Below are 20,246 nucleotides of genomic sequence, written 5' to 3' on the forward strand. Positions count from 1 at the left end.
GCTACGGTACCTATTTTAATTATTACTGTAATAATGAAATCATTGTCATATTTTCTAAAAGTATTCATTGTTGTATTTGCCATTTGTAATCTTAGGTAAATGTGAAGGTGTGTCTGTTTGTTATCTTTTTATACTGAAACATAGCTGAACTAATTTGGTATACCATACTAATATTATAAAGAAATCTGGTTTTTTATCCTAGAAAAATGTACGATTCCCGCGCATTAAAAACATTAGCGCAGCGAAGTTATGACTGAACAGTAACATCTAGTTACGACAATAATTCTGTCCTTGTTGGGAATCCTGTGGGACTAGCGGGAACGTGGACGTTTTTTTTCAACGCGCGAACCGCCGGCCATAGATATGCAATGTAATATGCGGCGGCTTGCACTTGAAACGTACGGTACGTGCGGAATTCGTTCCGTACAAAAATAATCGAACGCGTGGTGCAAGTAATGTATTTTCTACTGATTATACAGGGTGTAACAAAAATTAGTGATGATACTTTAAAGTGTGTACGTGTTGTGTTCCTTGTAGAGAGTTCACTGTGAAAGTAGCAGCGCTGAAAGATCAATTTTTTTTTCAGTTTTGTATGGGGAAACTCGTGACGCTCGGGCCCTTGCTCATACAAAAGTGAAAAAAAATTTCGTCTTTCAGCGCTGCTACTTTCACAGTGAACTCTCTACAAGGAACACATACACACCCTAAAGTATTATCACTTATTATATATATATATATATATATATATATATATATATATATATATATATGCGGCCAGCCTTAATGTGCTGAAATTCGTTTATCGCATAGGAAGTGTAACGAGGTCAGGTGCAGTTTTTCGAATGAAGGTAGAAATAATGCAACAGATAATTTAATAAGGCCGAAATTTTATTTTATACATTATGTACATAAAATAAAACAAAAAAATGGATATATATAACATCAGAAAGATACTTATTTCTAATACATTTCTCACTAATCTAATTAAAAAGATTCTTTACCGCCGGCACTAGGTATTGTCCAAAATTCTCTATTAAAATGCACTATTTTTGACTAAGTGATTGCACTGAATACTGTAATTGTTTCGATAAGTACATATACTGGGGCCTCAGAATGTAATATTAAAAAATTGAGTTGGCAGAAAATTCGCTTGTTAGCAAAATGGTGATTGCTAAGCGCTGTTTAAACGTTTTTTTATCCGCCAAACACCATGGCTCGATCTTCAGAATATGTTCTTCATCTCCAACTATTGTTCTTTTTGCCTGAGGCCCTGGTAGGTGCTAGTGCTTACTGCCCGGAGGCGATCTCCTTCATTCTGTTCAGGGCGGAGCCGGCGCGGAACCACGAGATCTGTTGCTCGTTCATCGAGTGGTTCAACTTGATGCGCTCAGTCTTGCCGTCTTTGTGTTTGATTTCGCACTCCACTTGCTGTGAACAAAAATTAAAGTTTGTATTACGATTATAAACTTACTCAGTGCTGTCTTACACCGCTAAACCATTTTAACGAACTGTGATACGGAGAAGTTTCCGAGTCGTAGAAAATAATAAGTATAGGATGATATTTTTTGTTCTGGAAAAATAAAGGGAACAATAATGTAGCAGGTAGCTTCTGATATTTTAATAAGAGGTTTTTGTCTAAATGAAAATAATAATAATTGGTCTGTCAGATCTCAGATGGTCCAAATAAATGCATTCTTTACACATTTTTATAAAATAGGGTAAGTCGTACCTTGCCGGGGGCGAGGTCCTTAAGTCCGAGCAGCGAGATCTTGTCGTCGGGTTTGATCTTGTCGTAGTCGGCCGCGTTCGCGAACGTCAGCGGTAGAAGACCCTGCTTCTTCAGGTTTGTCTCGTGGATACTGCAATTGGGGAATAGAAATATGGCATCTCATTGTTAAAACGTTACAAATATTAATATGTTTATCACAGCCGACGGTTTAAGCTGATCGCACATTTGTCAGCACCATAAGCGTCGAACGCACCGCATAGTACACGAAATGCGGTGCGATGCGAGGTTTCACATCATTTCATAAAATGAACGGTAAAATGCGGCGCGTTTGGCGCGTGCGTGCTGATAAATGTACGATCACCTTTAGCAGACAGAACATATCGAAAGTGGTGAAAAGTCTTTGTCTGATACGTTACAGTGCAATAACTGACAGTATTAGCAGGTATTGCTATAATTTTTTATGCAGGCATTTAATATTTACGCCTGCGAAAAGAAATTAGCAATGTTGATTTTGATGCAATTGCAATTGAGGACCGGATAATGTTTTGGTAAGCAAAACTGCGACGTGACGGTACTTTATTTTCCATATACCGTATACGTGTAATTTACTCACCGCGCGAAGGACTTGGTGATGATGGCGCGGCCGCCCAGGTGTCGGGGCTCGAGCGCGGCGTGCTCGCGGGAGGAGCCCTCGCCGTAGTTCTCGTCGCCGACGACGCACCAGCGCACGCCGCCGGCCTTGTACGCGCGCGCGGTCGCAGGCACCGCCCCCCACTCGCCGGTCACCTGGTTGCGGACTTTGTTGAGCTCGCCATTTTCGGCGTTTGTGGCCCTGGAAATATTTTGTATATAATAAATAGAACTGTTTTTAGGTTATGATTAATCGATGTAAACAGATTTGGAAATTATTTTCACAAATATAATGCTATGTATAATGGGCATTGTCCAAAAAAAATCACATGTACTTTTTATTTTTTTTTTCGTTAAAATAGGGTATTTTAAGAATATAAATTAAATAATTTTGAAATTCATTGGCTAGTTTTTTCTCAATAAATTTTTAAAGTTTCACTCTGACGTCATCATCGGCCGCCAATTGACCTCTGCATATGTTTTAAATTTCCTTTCAATCTTTACGCCATTGAAGGTCAAACAAAGGTTAAACGTATTTGTTCAAAAATATAAGTAACTAATGGGTATTTTTCTCGTTTATATACAGAAAAACGATCACTGACCTTATTCCTCGAAATGTTTTTGTAATGAGCGAAATTAAAAAAAAATGGACAATCCCCATGATATTAATACATCCCAAAGACTAAGACTAAAGATCCGACATTAATTGCGTAGCTCTGTCTATAGTAATTGTCGTCTACATCATGTGCTATTTTATTTCCTTTTCTTTTAATATTCTTGATTTATGTGCCTAATATAACGAGATATATATTATTTATTGTCTATGGTACACTCTAGTATTATCTATGACACTCACGTGATGAACATATTATTGGAGATATTGTCTAGATGTCCACGGTACTTCAGCCAGGGTCCTGCAGCGGAGATGTGGTCGGTGGTGCACTTGCCCTTCACCTTGATTAGGATGGTCATATCGGTGAGGTCCTTGCCGTCCCATTTGTCGAACGGTTCTAACAGCTGCAGACGATCGGAGGTGGGAGCTACGTCGACTTGCACCTCTGTGAAAGTAAGTTTAATTTTTAACAACTACAATAGAAATCTAACGGGATCTTTGAGCATGGGCGTAGCCAGCCTTGGGCTCAGGGTGGGGCAGCAGGCAACCTATCCCCCGCGCTTTATGTCGACTAATTTTTTTGTGTAACTTTCTTACGGATATTATGATTGTTGTTAGTATAAGAAATTTTTTTTGTTTACTTAGGTACCTTATAGTCATACCATGTCTTTGTGCACGATTTTCACCTAAGTAATTCGAAACTTTGCATACGCATACGTACGTGACAACTGACAACCGAACTAAGCCGATCGCTCGAGCCGATCATGCCTCTCTCTCGTTACGTGCCGCGCTCTCGCTTGCGGAACGCGACAATGAGCGTAACGGGACAATGACGTCATCTTTTTCGTGCATACAGCATGTAGTGTCGAGTTATTAGACGTTGTCACGTCAAAAAAGCGTGTTATTTTGGTTTTTTAAACTATTATTCTATGAAAGTTATACTCACTGCTGCCGTCAGCCGGGGGATGCTCGTACGTGTCCTGGCCTGGGTCGAAGCCCTTGGTGGGCAGCTCGTCGGCGAAGGGGTCGGACAGCTTGAACTTCTTGCCGTCCGTGCCGGTCAGCTCGTCCGTCAGTGGGTTGAAGTCCAGACGACCTGAAATATGTTTGGGTTTGAATGTTATTGTGCTTGAAATTTCAATCATGATGATAATATATTTATTAACCAAGTGCCAGCAACAGCTAGACTTAGGTAATTTTGTTAAAGTTACAAATTGTCCTGTGTATGACCTCTATTGAGGTAAGAACGACCAGCAAGTATGGGGTTTCGGTCGCGGTTACTTTAGGAGGTGTCCAGATTAAAAGGATCTGATCTTCGAAAAAAGTATAAACCTCAATTTTTTTTCTTATTTTCTTCGGGATAACTGTAGGAATCTCGTCTTCCACTGCCGGAGATTTTTAACAGTTGCTTTCCATTAGTGGCCACTCTTAAACTGCCTTAAATTATCAGGCTTTGAGATATTACAGTGTCAGTATAGTGACAGTACGTACCGGCGAGTGACAGCGCGGTGACGAGCTCGGGGCTGGTGACGAAGCAGTGCGTGGCGGGGTTGGCGTCGTTGCGGCCGGTGAAGTTGCGGTTGTATGACGTCACGATGGTGTTCTTCTCGCCCTTCTTCACGTCCTTGCGGTCCCATTGACCGATGCAAGGACCACAGGCGTTGGCCAGCACCTACGTGAGAAAAAAATAAACGGAAAAAAATTATGTTTAGAAGCGAGTGTCTCCGATTAACTGACAGACAGGCAAGGTCGGCGTAGTCTAGATTTATTGAAAAGTAATAGGCACCATAATATAATAATAATAAATAGCTCCCACACCGGTTTCGGTGACGGTGGCCGGTTTCATTGAAACCAGGCCAGCTACGCGGGAGTAATTTTATAGTGCCCAAGTGTGTGCGCAGTACACCAGAGCACTCACTATTCCTTTACTCTCATAACCGTAATTAGTCGTGACTTGTGATTTGTCGAGTGTCGGCTGCGTTTGACAAAGTGACCAAATCTGCCTATGAATCAACTTCTCTGATAGTACCTACAGAAAATATAATATTTTGCAGCAATTACAATGATTTTTGACTAAAAGCTAATATTTGATGCCCATTAAAAATCCCAATTTAACATACACACAGGACATAGCTAGATTTCTCAAGTTAAATAGAGCTTTCTAGAGTCTATTACTTAAATCACTTATATTACTTTATTTAAGTGCCAGTTCCACTAGACACTATTTTGTTATGAAAGGATTTAGTTATCATTCATACGCGTGCCGTATAAAGCATTATTAACACCTTCAGTAATGTTTTTAGAATATCATTTACCTTATTTGCACATTGAACCATTCAAATGAATGAAGTAATTAATGATAACTGAATGTCAATTGAAACTACTGCATATTATTAATGAACTATTATCCCTATTGGGATTACTAATAGATCTAATGGAGTGATTAATTCATACTTATTATATTATACATACAATACCTGTCAGTTACTTATTAATGCTCATTCAACGAAACCCAATTTAGATGAAACAAGCTTTTGCCCGCAGTTAAGAAGTATTATTATATACAAACTTTCATTCCCAATTTTAACCCCTTGGAGGTAGAATTGATCAAAATCCTTTCTTAGCGGATGCCTACGTCATATCATCTACCTGCATGCCAAATTTCAGCCCGATCGGTCCAGTGGTTTGGGCTGTGCGTTGATAGATCACCATGTCAGTCAGTCACCTTTGAGTTTTATATAATATCTATATATAATATATATAGATAAAAAAGGTAAATTAACATAATTTTTCTTCCCTAACTTTACTCTATCTTTACATAAAATATAGTGTTATTCAAGCTGATTCACACAACACTCTTTCAGTTATATAAAGGCAGATTTTTTGTATTATTTACACGCCACAAGAGGGCTTTTTACACAATTATACAAAGTGACAGATACACAAAGGTTTTCTGTCAGTTGGTTTCTTAAATCTCTCATTATATCTATTCTTACGCATTTCTACTGTTTTCACGCTTAATAGTTTTTACTTTTTAGAATATACCGCAGAAAGAAACCTTCTACCTGTCACTTTGTCTACAACTACAAGACAGATTGACGAACGAAACCTGTCAGTTTATCGCTAAAATCTGTCAGTGTTATATATCTAATAATCTAATACCTTTTTATACATTTATGCAATAAATAATTCTATTATATCTACTGTGGCCCCACCAGCCAGCAGGCTCAGCATTAGAAACGGGGAAGAATGGGCAGAAATACTGACAGATTTTAGTGACAAAATGGCGGATTTCCTTTGTCTATCTGTTACTTTGTCTTTTCATCCGTAGAAAGAAGCTTCTTTGGTGACCAAGCTAAGCCTGCAGGTGTAATCAACATTGTACTCACGGTGCCTCCGAAGTCTCTGAGCGTCTGCGCAATGCCGTCCCGCTCGATAGTGGCGCGCACCTGCTCGGAGCCGGGTGTCACGTTGAACGGAATCTTGGACTTGACGCCGTGTTTCAGTGCCTGCGAAAAAAAATTATAATATAGATTTCGTCTGTGGTTTTACTATGTAAGTACTACAGTGTGTTAGTGTAAACACCGTTATCCTTGAAACCATCAAATGAGCCCATCAAAATGAACAACTTTTTCTATGAGAACAATGCTGGGAACTCAAAAAAAATACAGTCTTCATACCCATACGGAATACGGATGCCCAGATCGGCAATTTATATGCACATATTTACACTAACATCTTGTACAAAACAACGTCGATTTTTGTCTATCCTTTTTTGGTAAAAAAATCAAAATCAAAATATTTTTTATTCAGAGTAATTTTTTTACAAAAATATTTCTGAACGTCGATACTAAGGTGTCTACCACCGGTTCAGGAACTAACCCGGCGAGAAGAACCGGCGTAAGAAACTCGCACGGGGCCATCTTTTACTAAAAAGATGGAAAATTACAATTTGAACATATATAGTGCACCAAGGCTTTAAATGAATATGTCAATGGGCGCTGCTGGTAAAGAAGAACTGATGACGTTATGTATGAAAACAGCGCTAGTTCCCCCTCTCGCCACGTTCATTTAAAGCCTTGTCGAACTGTAACAATATTATGACTTAAACCTATTTACAACAGGAATTATAAAGAGTATTCAAGTAGCCTGTAAGAACCACCCTATTCCCAAGGTGTGTTGTCGTCGATGAAATCATTGATTTTATAATAAGCTTTAGTACACAAACGTTCTTTTACAACTTTTTTAAATTTATTGATAGAGAGATTTTGAACGTTTACTGGGATTCTATTGTACAGGCGTATACATTGACCTTTAAAAGATTTGCTGACTTTGCTAAGTCTGATTACTGGTATTTCTAATTTGTTCTTATTCCTAGTGTTAAAACAATGATTGTCGCTATTCTTTTTGAAATTATTTAAGTTCTTTCTTACATACAATACATTATCCAAGACGTATTGAGATGCAACGGTCAGAATATTTATTTCCTTAAACTTTTCTCTTAAGGATTCACACGATGACATCTTATAAATAGAACGTATCGCTCGCTTCTGCAGCACGAATATTGCATTAATGTCCGCTGCATTTCCCCATAGAAGGATTCCATAGGACATAATGCTGTGGAAGTAACTAAAGTAAACAAGTCGCGCTGTTTCTACATCAGTTACCTCTCTGATTTTTTTAACAGCATATGCTGCAGAACTGAGCCTATCCGCCAGATTTGCAATATGCGGACTCCACTGTAATTTACTGTCTAAAGTTATACCTAGGAAAACAGTGGTGTCCACTAATTTCATTTTCTCATCATTTAATAGTACATTGGTTTGTACTTGCCTAACATTTGGCAAACTGAATTTTAAACATTTCGTTTTATTAGAATTTAATAGTAAATTATTAGCATTAAACCATTGTACTATTTTTGAGAGAGCACTATTTACCTCGTCGTAATTATATTGTTGTCGCTTCACATTAAAAATTAGTGAAGTATCATCAGCAAAAAGTACTATCTCATGCTTATCTTACTGGTACTTATGCCTAATAAACTTTGAAAATTTTTAATCCGTATTTTTTTAACAAAAAGAATGATTTGACCGGAAGAGCATAGGCTACTTTTAAATGAGAAAAAGGCGTTGAAATGGGGAAGATGATTTAGCGGGCGATGCTGCACAGGTAAGCTAGTAAAGGATTTAAATACCACGTTCTCACAGAAAACCGGCGTGAAACAGCGCTTGCGCTGTGTTTGGCCGAGTGAGTGAGTTTACCGGAGGCCCAATCTCCTACCCTATTCCCTTTCCTACCCTCCCCTATTCCCTTCCCTTCCCTACTCTCCCCTATTACCCTATTCCCTATTAAAAGGCCGGCAACGCACATGCAGCTCTTCTGATGCTGCGAGTGTCCATGGGCGACAGAAGTTGCTTTCCATCAGGTGACCCGTTGCTCGTTTGCCCCCTTATTTGATTAAAAAAAAAAAGTTCTCATATTCCTTGCTACGGATTTTTTTTACAAGAAAACAAAAAAAAATCAAAGTGTAATAAATTAATAATTATATTCCATCTACGAAAACAAATGTTTCCTATAATTATAAATAAATAAAAATGAAAAGTTAACTTATTAATAAAAAAAATATATTATTATTTATTAACTGCGAAATAGGAGTATTAAATCATTGTTACGAAAACATTAATTGAAAAATGTCAGATGCATGAAACGGAACCTATGTCAATAGAGATTGACACTGTTGAATCGAAATCAAATCGATAAAAAAGGGCGGCCATCTTAAATCGCCGGCACCACTGAAATGTCAGTACGAAATCGATAATTTCGATTGCAATTCCTTTACGAAGTTATTCGATATTTTTAAATTATCGATTAATGTTTGTTAGGTAACTTCCCTACTATTGTCAATTATAATGTGTCACGCATATCATCTTAAAACGCACAAACTATAGTTGCGCAGCTCTGGGTTAAATATCACATTATCATCAACGCTCCTTGTGTGCACGAAAGAGGTAACATGATAATATTTAACCCAGAGTTAACCTCTAGTGTAGTCTAAATTTCTTACCTCCTTAACAATACTGGCGCATCGTCCCATATCCTCATATGAGGAGTTGGTGCAGGAGCCGATAAGGCCGACCTTGATGTCGACCGGCCAGCCGTTCTTCTTAGCAGCGTCACCCAGCTTCGAGATGGGGTTGGCGAGGTCAGGGGTGAAAGGTCCGTTGACGTGGGGCTCCAAGGTCGAGAGGTCGATCTCGATGACCTGATCGTAGGGCGCCTTAGCGTCTGGGGTCAGCAGGTTCTTGTAGGAGTTAGCAGTGGCGGCGATGTCGGTGCGCCCGGTGGACTTCAGGTAGGCCTCCATACGGGAGTTGTAGGGGAACACCTGAAAATATACGACAATAACTTTCTTGGTTCATAGTCTGACATTTGAACATTAAAAAAGAAAGAATTTAAAAAGTTGTGATGTTAAACTTTTGACAATTACTTTTTTATTCTATGTCTAAATTATGTTTCAAAAAGTTCAGGATAGCTACTGTTAGCTGGGCTAATGCACGTATGTTGTATTTGGTAACCAGTATAAATTGAACCCTAATCTCTCACTAGTTAAACTACAGTCACCACAGCTGGTGGTAGCACCAATCCCATGTTACAATGGCAACCATTATAACCTGGTCCATTATCTCCGACTATTATCACTACAGCCTAGATAAACTTACGCTGGTGGTGGCGCCGATCTCGGCACCCATGTTGCAGATGGTAGCCATGCCGGTGCAGGAGATGGAGTCGACTCCAGGGCCGTGGTACTCCACTATGGCGCCGGTGCCACCCTTCACCGTCAGGATACCGGCCACCTTGAGGATCACGTCCTTGGGGCTCGTCCAGCCCTTCAGCTTACCTGAGGAACAAATCGTGCTAAAGATAATATTTTTATACCGGCAACATAATAATATAACTTCCTATATTTTGTGGTTGATTAAATTCCTATTTCTAAAACTATAATCACGGCTAGCAGACTAATTTCCTCACTCAGAGGGATTTAACCCATCAATCCCCAAGCGGCACCAGGCTGTCGCTTAACAATTGTAAATCTATTGTGTCTGCGATTCCCACGATCGAGGTATTTACTGATCACTGATTAGTGATTACTAAACTTTAATTCAACAAAGATATATTAACATAAGCTTAGCTTAAGCTCTACAAATTGTGAGTCAAACAATTTATTAAGTAAAAGTTAAGTGATAATTAAATCGTTGTGAGTGCGGCCGTAAATTACAAAGGTAGTATCTTGCAGCATATTTTAACGAACTTATAACAAAATCTGGACGAAAAGTTTTACTTTCCCTACGACACAACATAGCGCATAGAAATTGGGATTTTCTATAATATAAAAATGAGTCGCTGAATGTGTTGCTAAGCGCAAAACTCGAGAACGGTTGGACCGATTTCGCTAATTCTTTTTTTTAAATATTTATTGAAGTACGAGGATGGTTCTTACGGAGAGAAAAATTAAAAAAAAAATTAAAATTTCCTGAAAAAGTATAAAAACAACACTTTTCTATTATACTCCCATACAAAAGTTAAAGAATCGACTGTTAGGCGATACGAAGTTCGCCGTTCCATCTCCACTATCAATGTAATTATGACGCGATTGATAAATAATAGGACAAACGCGTGACGTTATCTGATAATTGATAAGGATTCTCGATTAGGATTGTGGAAAACTTGGCGGTGCTTTACAGATTGACAAGAAAACTCTTAAAGTTTAATGATGCTTAAATAAAAACAAGGTTAAATTATTATGCTCGTTTAAATGTTAGTTGTCATGAGTTTAACGATTGGTAAAAACGGTTTTCATCAACCGTATAAGTGTTTTGTAGTTTTACCATTGCAGTTGGTGAAAATTAATTGAAAGCATCTTCTCTTCTTTCTTCTTCGTCTTTACCAAAAGTTTTCAGTGCACATGCCACTTGCTAATATTGTCTTTTCAACTGCACCTTTCGCCTTCAATATAATAATTATTTTTAATCAATCATTTTTGTTAGCATTCTTGTCACATATTATTAAATTAACCCAATCCCCAAGCGGCACCCGGCTGACGCACAACAATTGAAAATCTATTGTGTCTTTTTCTTCTAATGTGATTCCCACGATCGAGGTTTTTTTTTTTTATTAAATAAGGGGGCAAACGAGCAAACGGGTCACCTGATGGTAAGCAACTACCGTCGCCCATGGACACTCGCAACATCAGAAGAGCTGCAGGTGCGTTGCCGGCCTTTTAAGAGGGAATACGCTCTTTTCTTGAAGGTTTGCAGGTCGTATCGGTCCGGAAATACTGCTGGTGACAGTTCATTCCAGAGTTTTACAGTGCGCGGCAGAAAGTTACGCGAAAAACGCACTGTGAAAGACTGCCACTCATCAAGGTGATGAGTGGGGTTTGTTATTCGTGTGGGACGATAGCGAAAAGTTGCAGGTGGTATGATTCCGAACAATTTCTCAGAGCACTCCCCGTGATACAACCGATAGAGGATGCAGAGTGAAGCTACATCTCGGCGTAATTCCAGGGGGTCCCAGCTGTTTGAAACACTATGGCAGTCAACAATTCGAGCAGCCCTTCGTTGGATACGATCCAGAGGGAGCAGTTGGTATTTTGGCGCCCCTGCCCAGAGATGAGAACAATATTCCATATGAGGCCGAACCTGCGCCTTGTAGAGTTGTAGGCGTTGGTCCGGACCGAAGTACTGTCTCGCTCTGTTAAGAACACCAAGCTTCTTCGAGGCTAATTTGGCCTTACCCTCAAGATGATATCGGAACTGGACTTCGCTCGATATGTTGGTATTATAATTATTTTGATTAAAAGGTTGTTGCCAAGTTGCTACCCAAATTCGTGTGATATTCACATTGTAATTATCTCTCTAGGTATTTTATTATGCTTAGTGGGTTGATCACATCAAAGTTAATTGCTCTTAAATATTTTGGTATCGTTTGACGTCAAAAATAGTGAACAATGAGCAAATAATAACTTTTTTAATTGCCTTTGATATGATTTTAGCAATCGAATAAAATTCATGACACTTTATGAACTCATGTTCATATAGAAGAAAGAGTTGGATTTTATCATTTTCAGGGTTCCGTACCCAAAGAAGACCCTAAAAACGAGACCCTATTACGACTTCGATGTCTGTTCGTCTGTCTGTCAATCGCTGTGAATACCAAGGTGTCATTTGTAATCAGTTTCAAACAAAATAGATTCGAATAGTTTCTTTCATAAAAATAAATATATATTTATGTATTCACGTCTAAACGGGCAAGTACGGGTACAAGTATTATAGTTTGTAGGAATTGTCTCAGGTAGGAGAACAATTGCTGTGAATACCAAAGTGTCAGTTGTAATCAGTTCTAAACAAAATAGATTCGAATAGTTTCTTTGTCTTTCATAAAAAATAAATATATATTTATGTACTCACGTCTAAACGGGCAAGTATGGGTACAAGTGTTATAGCTTGTAGGAATTGTCTCAGATAGCACAACAATCCCTGTGAATCTCAAGGTGTCAGATGTAATCAGTACTGAATAAAGTGAATTTGAATGATTTCGGCCATAGAAAAATTCACATTTATGTAAATTTTGTCTAAACGGGCGAATACGGCCATAAGTGTTATAGCTTGTGAAAATAGTCTCATGTAGGACAACAAACCCTGTGAATCCCAAGTTGTCAGTTGCTGTCAGGCCGGAATAAAATGGATTTGAATTATCTCGGCCATAGATTTTTTATTTCTGTAAATTATTTCCAAACGGGCGAGAACGGGCAGAAGTGTTATTGCTTGTAGGATGCGTCTCATGTAGGACAACAACCTCTGGTTAATCTCCACTTTACAGTTGTTGACAGTCCGAAAAAAAATGGATTTGAGTGATTTCTCCCATACAAAAAAAAAACGCTTATATTACGCAAACAAATTAACTAAGGAGTTTTATATCCTAATATTTATAATAGAACAATGCCCTACAATGTTCCTGGCCAAAAAAAACAACGATTTTCAACCAACAATCGAGTTCTATGAGTATGGAGCGTCGAATTTGGGACCACAGTGGGGCGCCAGAAGCCCTTACGGGGGCCCTGATTGGTGTTCACCAGCTGTCCCTTAACGGCCTTAACAGTTAACACTCATCGACCTTAACCGACCTTTAGGTCATGCATCTCATATGCCAAAAACATTTTCCTCAACAACAATGTTAAGTCCTTTCAAGCTGTCCTGTAAACTTTCATGTTTCACAAAGGTGACTTAATATAAAATATATTGGTAAAAAGGGACACATAGCTTTAAAAGATAGCCGCTAGAGGTAGCTTAAGCTGATTGCATATTAAGGTTGGGTTGCACCAACTAACTTTAACTATAACTTTAAATACAATGCAAAATGTCAAATCTTTGTTTAAAGTTAAAAATGGACGCCATCAAGATTTTTTTATTTAACCATAATCATAGAGCTCGACAAGGTTGTAAATGCACGTGGCGAAAAAAGGAACTAACTCTGTCATCATACAAAAAAGCCATTTTTGACAGTTCTCCTTTACCAGCAGCGTCCCCGCCCACGTTCATTTATAACCTTGTTGGACCAGCTGTCATCTGTCAATTTCTCCGGTCAAAGTTAAAGTTAAATTTGCTTTAACTATAACCATAACTTTAACCACGCCTCTGGTGCAACCCAACCTAAATGTGCTGCTTGCTGATAAATTTTATCAGCAAGCACATTTTAGAATTCGTTGTATGAACTGACAAATGTGCGATCAGCTTTAACGATTTAGGGTTGGTGATATTATAATGTCTGTTTTCATCAACCACTCCAGACTTTTTAAGAGAAAAGGAAAAGGATTTCTTAAAGACGTGTTTAAATCGTGACTCTTGAGTCTGTACTCTGGATGTCAGATGTCTACGATATTGGTACAACTCGATGAGGTCTACACAATTATTATGTTCTTGAGACCGGTTTCGAATGGCGCTTTTATTATCATAATTGCTGGAAATATCGCTTTACTCTATTGAAGCTGCGAAGAATACTATAACTCGACTAGGCAGATCTAGTTAAGGCGCTACAGTGGATTAATTTACATACGTAGACTGTCATTAACCCTTATGGTTGTGGTTTTGTAGTGATCATGTAAAATCATATAAGTTTTCACTTTTAATACTAAGATCTTTGTCCATTATATGTCCAACGAGCTTTTGCCCGCGGCTTCGCTCGCGTTAAGAAGTATTATTATATACAAACTTTCATCCCCTATTTGAACCCCTTGGGGTTGAAATTTATCAAAATCCTTTCTTAGCGGATGCCTACGTCATAACATCTACCTGCATGCCAAATTTCAGCCCGATCCGTCCAGTGGTTTGGGCTGTGCGTTGATAGATCACTATGTCAATCAGTCAGTCAGTCACCTTTGAGTTTTATATATATGTATAGATGTATAGATGTTACGTTATTATCATACATGATATAATGTATTCGGAGATGATGTCGAAATAAATATCTACAAAGATTCTGGCTCTACGCCAAAGTGCATAAAATCAAGCAAAAGTGAAGCGTGAGGTTTTATTGTACCTTCAATCTTCAAGAATGAATTAATGATAAAATATAGGCATAGACACAATAATTTTAATTCAATATCCATTATATGTATACTTATTGATTATTATATCCATACCAGAAAAGTAGCGTGCCTTGGTAGGGCCCTGTATATAAATTGATTTGGGGGCCCTCAGGAAGAATACTTGATACGGCAGATACGGCGGTAGCTACGCTCCTGATCCATACTAATATTATAAATGCAAAAAATATTATAATATTATAAATACTAATATTATAAATGTAATTAAAAACAGTATTTGTTTACTTTTTTCTTAATGACATATTTACCAAATGTTGGGATTTCCTGACATTCAATTTTCAACTATAAATTAGCAACTCCTTTGGCAATTGGCATACTATTGACAGAAAAATCAGATGTGAATTGATCAGGTATTCGCAACATTTGACACAATGATAAAAAAGTGTTAAAAAGGCTGAAAAACCTTTATACTATTGTTTTGTATTATGATTTATGAGCTGTTGGCATATAATTTACAGTCCTATTAACATAGATAAGACAGGTCGTATAAGACATAACTAGCTATTTGACCGAGCTTAGCTCGGTATTCGATGAAAATAACATTTTCTAAAAATGATTCCTAGCTAGATCGATTTATCGCCCCCGAAACCCCCTATATACTAAATTTTATGAAAATCGTTGGAGCCGATTCCGAGATTCCAATTATATATATATACAAGAATTGCTCGTTTAAAGATATAAGATATAATCTATAGCGCGTGCGAACGACGCATATTGTTTTGTCCGTGACCTTCTTATCACTTTGATAATAAGATACAGACTTTATTTCTGCACCTGTATTTCTTTTGTACAACACAGATATATTGCTATTTATTAACTATTTTGCTTTCTCTTTCAGCAGAGTGACTTAGGTCAAAAGATGTTCCGATACTTCTCTATAATATAAAAATGAGTCGCTGAATGTGTTGCTAAGCGCAAAACTCGAGAACGGTTGGACCGATTTCGCTAAATCTTTTTTTTTAATATTCCTTGAAGTACGAGGATGGTTCTTACGGAGAGAAAAATTCTAAAAAAAATTAAAATTTCCTGAAAAAGTTTTATATATAAAAGAACAACACTTTTATATATAAAAATGGATTTTCAATTGTGTTAGTAACGCTTACGTGTTAGTGTAAGTAAGTGTAAGTAAACGGCTGAACGAGTTGGGCTAATTTTAGTCTTAAAATATTCGTAGATGTCCAGGGAAGGTTTTAAAGTGACACGAAGTTCACCGGGACAGCTAGTTTAGAATAGAAGAGAATGTTATACATCATAAATTCATAACATCTTGCCCATAAAGATGAGTTCTCCTTTACCAGCAGCGCCCCCGCCCACGCGCATGTATAATCTTGTTGGATCAGCTGTCATCTGTCAATTTCTCCGGGCAAAGTTAAGGGTAAAATTTAAGTTAAATTTACCTTAACTATAATCATAACTTTAACTTCACCCACGCCTCTGGTGCAACCCAGTCTTAGTGATTAAATAACGTATAATGTTAAAACTGGTTTTTAAGACGAATTGCTATGGATATTAAAAATGATATAAGCTAGTATTTGGAACTGCAACTAAATACTTAAGTATATTCACTAAGCACCCTAATAATTATATCAGCTTTCAAATTATATCAGATGATCATGATCATAGATGTAATAATATAATAAAAATATTATCTTACTATATCATGTATAGAATTTGTGTAGGCATAATATGATTGCACACTGATACACATGTGTGCAATTCATTAATGATTTATTAACTTACATAATTAAATAGATTACTCAATTAGCGAGATTAATAGCTAAGAAAATGAGTTCAAAGTTTCAAATGACACATTCTAATCATGTGTATGATGTGTTAGGAATACTACTGGAAGAAACTTTGGAATTTTTTTAATCTTTGTTTTATTTTTTTTGTCTTTGTAATTATTATGGCAAAATAACGCCTCCGTGGTCTAGCGGTTAGAGCGTGGCTCTTGACTCCGGAGGTCGTGGGTTCGATTCCCAGGTTGAAAACATGTTATTTCCAAGTTTGGTTAGGACAATGCAGGCTGATCACCTGATTGTCTGACAAGTAAGATGATCCATGCGTCAGATGGGCACGTAAAAAGTCGGTCCTGCCCCTGATCTCTCCCCAGTCGTGTCGGTCTTCCGTCCCACTGGGTTAGGAGAGTAAAAGAAATAGAGAGTGTTCTTGTGTACTGCGCACACACTAGTATATAGTGCCCATAAAATTATTCCTGCGTAACTGGCCCGGTTTCAATGAAACCGGCCACCGTCACTGAAACCGGTGTGGGAGTTATTATTATTGCAAAATAAAATAAATACTGCAATCGAATTTCTATCGAATGAAAGCTTTAGATGTAAATAACATTCTACTTTGGCATTGATCCACAGAAATAGTTTTCTATTTATATTTTTATAAACAAATACTAAATTAAATTCAAACTGCTACTGGATGCTTTGTTATAAATTATTTAAGGTCATACAAGGAAAGAAAATACTTTTTCCTCAAGTTTGGACATAGGTTGCTTGTGAAAATAATTATGACACTCACAAACGCTTTAATAATATTAGTGTGAAGTCAACATTTTATGTTTTAGAACTATCTTAAAATTAATGGATTAGTGATGTAAGCTGCTATTGGAATTTAAAATTTTGATTGATATTGTTGACCGAATTAAATATTTGCCATTCACATTATAGGATCTCATTGTAACTGCCATATTTTTGCAAATAAATGTTATTGGAACGAAGTTCCTTATCACGCGTTGCGAAAAGGGGCTAGACGGAAAAAGTTGTAACGACACTTTTTGACCGACACTTATTTTAGTACCTGCGAAGTAGAGGCAGAGGGCGTTTATGTGTCAATGACGTCAACTGGCGGGAAATTTAAAAATTCGTTCCATCCGGGTGTCCAACTTGACACCTCTCAAGTTTTTTTCTTATTCTTAAGAGTAAATTCGTATTGTAAACTCACCAGTAAGCTTAACACCAATGACTTTGGGGCACTTCAGTTCCCAGGGGATGCTGGCCATCACGTCCACGGCGTCAGCACCACCCACGCCTATGTCATACAGAAATTACACATTCAATTCCATAACTTCTTAAACAATACTGAACATTGACAGACCATTCCTGTTACTTATTAGTTTGTTAGCTCTTGCTTTTATAGTGCTTATATATAGTCTACAATATTAACTTTTTATAGAGCAGCAATTTATATTTGGATATGAAAAAATATATATTATTCAGGAACGAAGCATTTAATGTCACAATTTTTTTATTAAAAGCGTGCATATTACAGAATGTCGTAATTACCAATGCAAAGGCATCCAAGACCACCACCATTGGGTGTGTGAGAGTCAGTGCCGATCATCAGCAGACCAGGGAATGCATAGTTCTCCAGGATAATCTGATGGATGATACCGGAGCCGGGCTTCCAGAAACCCACACCGTATTTAGCACCAGCGGTTTCCAAGAATTTGTACACTTCCTTGTTGATGTCCTAGATATGGAGATATTGATTAGTGCAGTGTGTCAGATGCGGGAAATAGGGCACTATGGTAGAATGTCGGAAGTGATAGCACAATAGGTTATTATACTTTCTTATTTTTAATCCGACACTCAATGTTCCAACTCCTATTACAGTTTTTATAATTAAACTTTGATAGCCAGTTATTTAAAGTTATGGATCACTTCATAGCCTACCCACAACATAGATGTTATGACGTGTATTAAATAAGTTTAAAGACATTAACTTCGTAGAAATTAGTATTCATAGACAATGATTGGTATGTATCAAATTCTAGGTATTTAAATTCAGGTGTATAACCCACCTTAGCTCTGGCAAGATCTTTTTCTCCACCGATCTGGGCTTCAATCAAATGGTCACAGTGGATGGTAGAAGGCACAGCCACTTTGGGTAATCCAGAGGAGATGAACTGTAACATGGCCATCTGTGCGGTGGCATCCTGCATAGCGACACGGTCAGGACGCAGGCGAAGGTAGCTGGTGCCTCTTTCAATTTCCTAATGGTGAAGAAAAGATATATTAAAATTAGAAACTAAAGTAACTATTCCATATGTTACTAATTAGCAATATTCAAGTGTAAAAAGTGTTTATTTGGTAAGTAATAAAAGTATTGCATTAAGCAATAAGGATATTGGATAATTGAAAAAAAATCTGATCTGAATACATTATGCACACAGGAGTTATTATGATTAAGTTTTATGGACTTAATCATAATATGAGGTGCCTTTTGCATTCATAAGAATATAATTTTGCAATAACTTATAATTTATGAAACAATTAGTGTATTAAGTATAAAAATGTATAATATTTTATCACACATAAGTCATACAGTAAACAATTTTTCTGCAACACACAAATGTAAACAAATCAGCAGATATGAAGTTATTTTTATGCAATGTTTAGTTATGGCACTAGCCACTACAACTTCTCTGATAACACAAAAATGTCATGAATCTACATACTTGTCCTTTAGGGTCATCGAGATGGGAGTAGAGGACCTTCTCTGACAATGTCATATCACGGCCTAACCTCTTCTTGACAATCTCCAAGTTCTGGCTCAATTTCTCGTAAGGTAAGGGCACCTTGTCGAATTTGGACATAGCGACCTAAAACACATTGTATTACGTTAAAACTCAACTATTGTTACCACTAGAACACTTTTTCACACAGTTCACTGATTACATAACACTGCCAAATTATCACTGAAAACACTAGATTTCGGGTGAATTATGGTGGTTTCTGTACCTGGGCCGCTGCGGCGGTAAGGGGAGAGACGCTGAAGCATCTTTGCTGAATTTCCAAGAGCGCAAGCCGCGTCCTGCTACCCTGATGAACAAAAATTTTCGTAAGCATTTTGAGCTTGTCCTAATAAAGAAATGCCACGAGTAAGACTAGAGTTTAATAGTAAATAGGATTCCGGATTCAATAACCTTATCATAAGTGACCCTGGGGGTATGGCCAGTTCATTACTTTGACCTTTTTCATTCACATGATTATGATGTTTAAAAATATCGATAAGGCGGTGATTAATGATAGATAAGAAGATATAATGCGGTTTAATTATTTTGTCTAGCGATTTACACGTGTATAATATAGAATTTGTGGTAATTTTAAACTTACCTGGCCATGCAAAACTCTCATACAGTGAGCCATGGTTGCTGGACCTCTGTATAACGATAACAATTATTTAGACTACCCACTTATTTAAAGTACTATAGCATTCATGGATTCAACGAAATTGTGACCACTTTGTATGCAAAGCCTTGTAGATTTTTATATAATCCTAGACACACACTACCACCGCAACTGCGGAATATTTTAGAATTCACAGATTACTAGTATATATGTTATCTCAATTTGGCACCACTTTGGCACTTCACGTCAAATGACAAATCACATCAGACGTCCAGAATTTTGGCAGCTAGAAGCTGAATTGCAAAATGTTACTAGTTTTGAAAATGCTATTTAATACCATTGATGATTTCTACCCATTGATTTCTACCATAAAAGTTCTGTGAAAGACTGAATATAAAATAGTTGTGGTTTTGCGAACAAAGTAAAACTTTTATGCTACCTACCAGGAACTACGCTTTTACGTAGGGT

The 20,246-nt window shown here is 37.5% G+C and overlaps 1 protein-coding gene across 1 annotated transcript; it reads right to left on the bottom strand.

Annotated features, from left to right (window-relative positions):
* Positions 1–867: 867 nt before the first annotated feature.
* LOC121732233 (probable aconitate hydratase, mitochondrial) lies at positions 868–19,975 on the bottom strand. Its single transcript, XM_042122051.1, has 15 exons — positions 19,764–19,975; positions 19,389–19,469; positions 19,106–19,249; positions 18,449–18,640; positions 17,931–18,117; positions 17,590–17,676; positions 9,692–9,870; positions 9,037–9,357; positions 6,362–6,481; positions 4,464–4,644; positions 3,919–4,068; positions 3,216–3,417; positions 2,343–2,561; positions 1,730–1,859; positions 868–1,428 (listed from the first exon to the last, which is right to left on the bottom strand). The coding sequence occupies exons 1-15, from the start codon at positions 19,794–19,796 to the stop codon at positions 1,288–1,290; spliced, it is 2,367 nt and encodes a 788-aa protein (XP_041977985.1). The 5' UTR covers positions 19,797–19,975; the 3' UTR covers positions 868–1,287.
* Between the last annotated feature and the right edge of the window lie 271 nt (positions 19,976–20,246).

The sequence above is a fragment of the Aricia agestis genome, chromosome 12 (genome assembly GCF_905147365.1).
Source record: "Aricia agestis chromosome 12, ilAriAges1.1, whole genome shotgun sequence".
Lineage (NCBI taxonomy): Eukaryota > Metazoa > Arthropoda > Insecta > Lepidoptera > Lycaenidae > Aricia > Aricia agestis.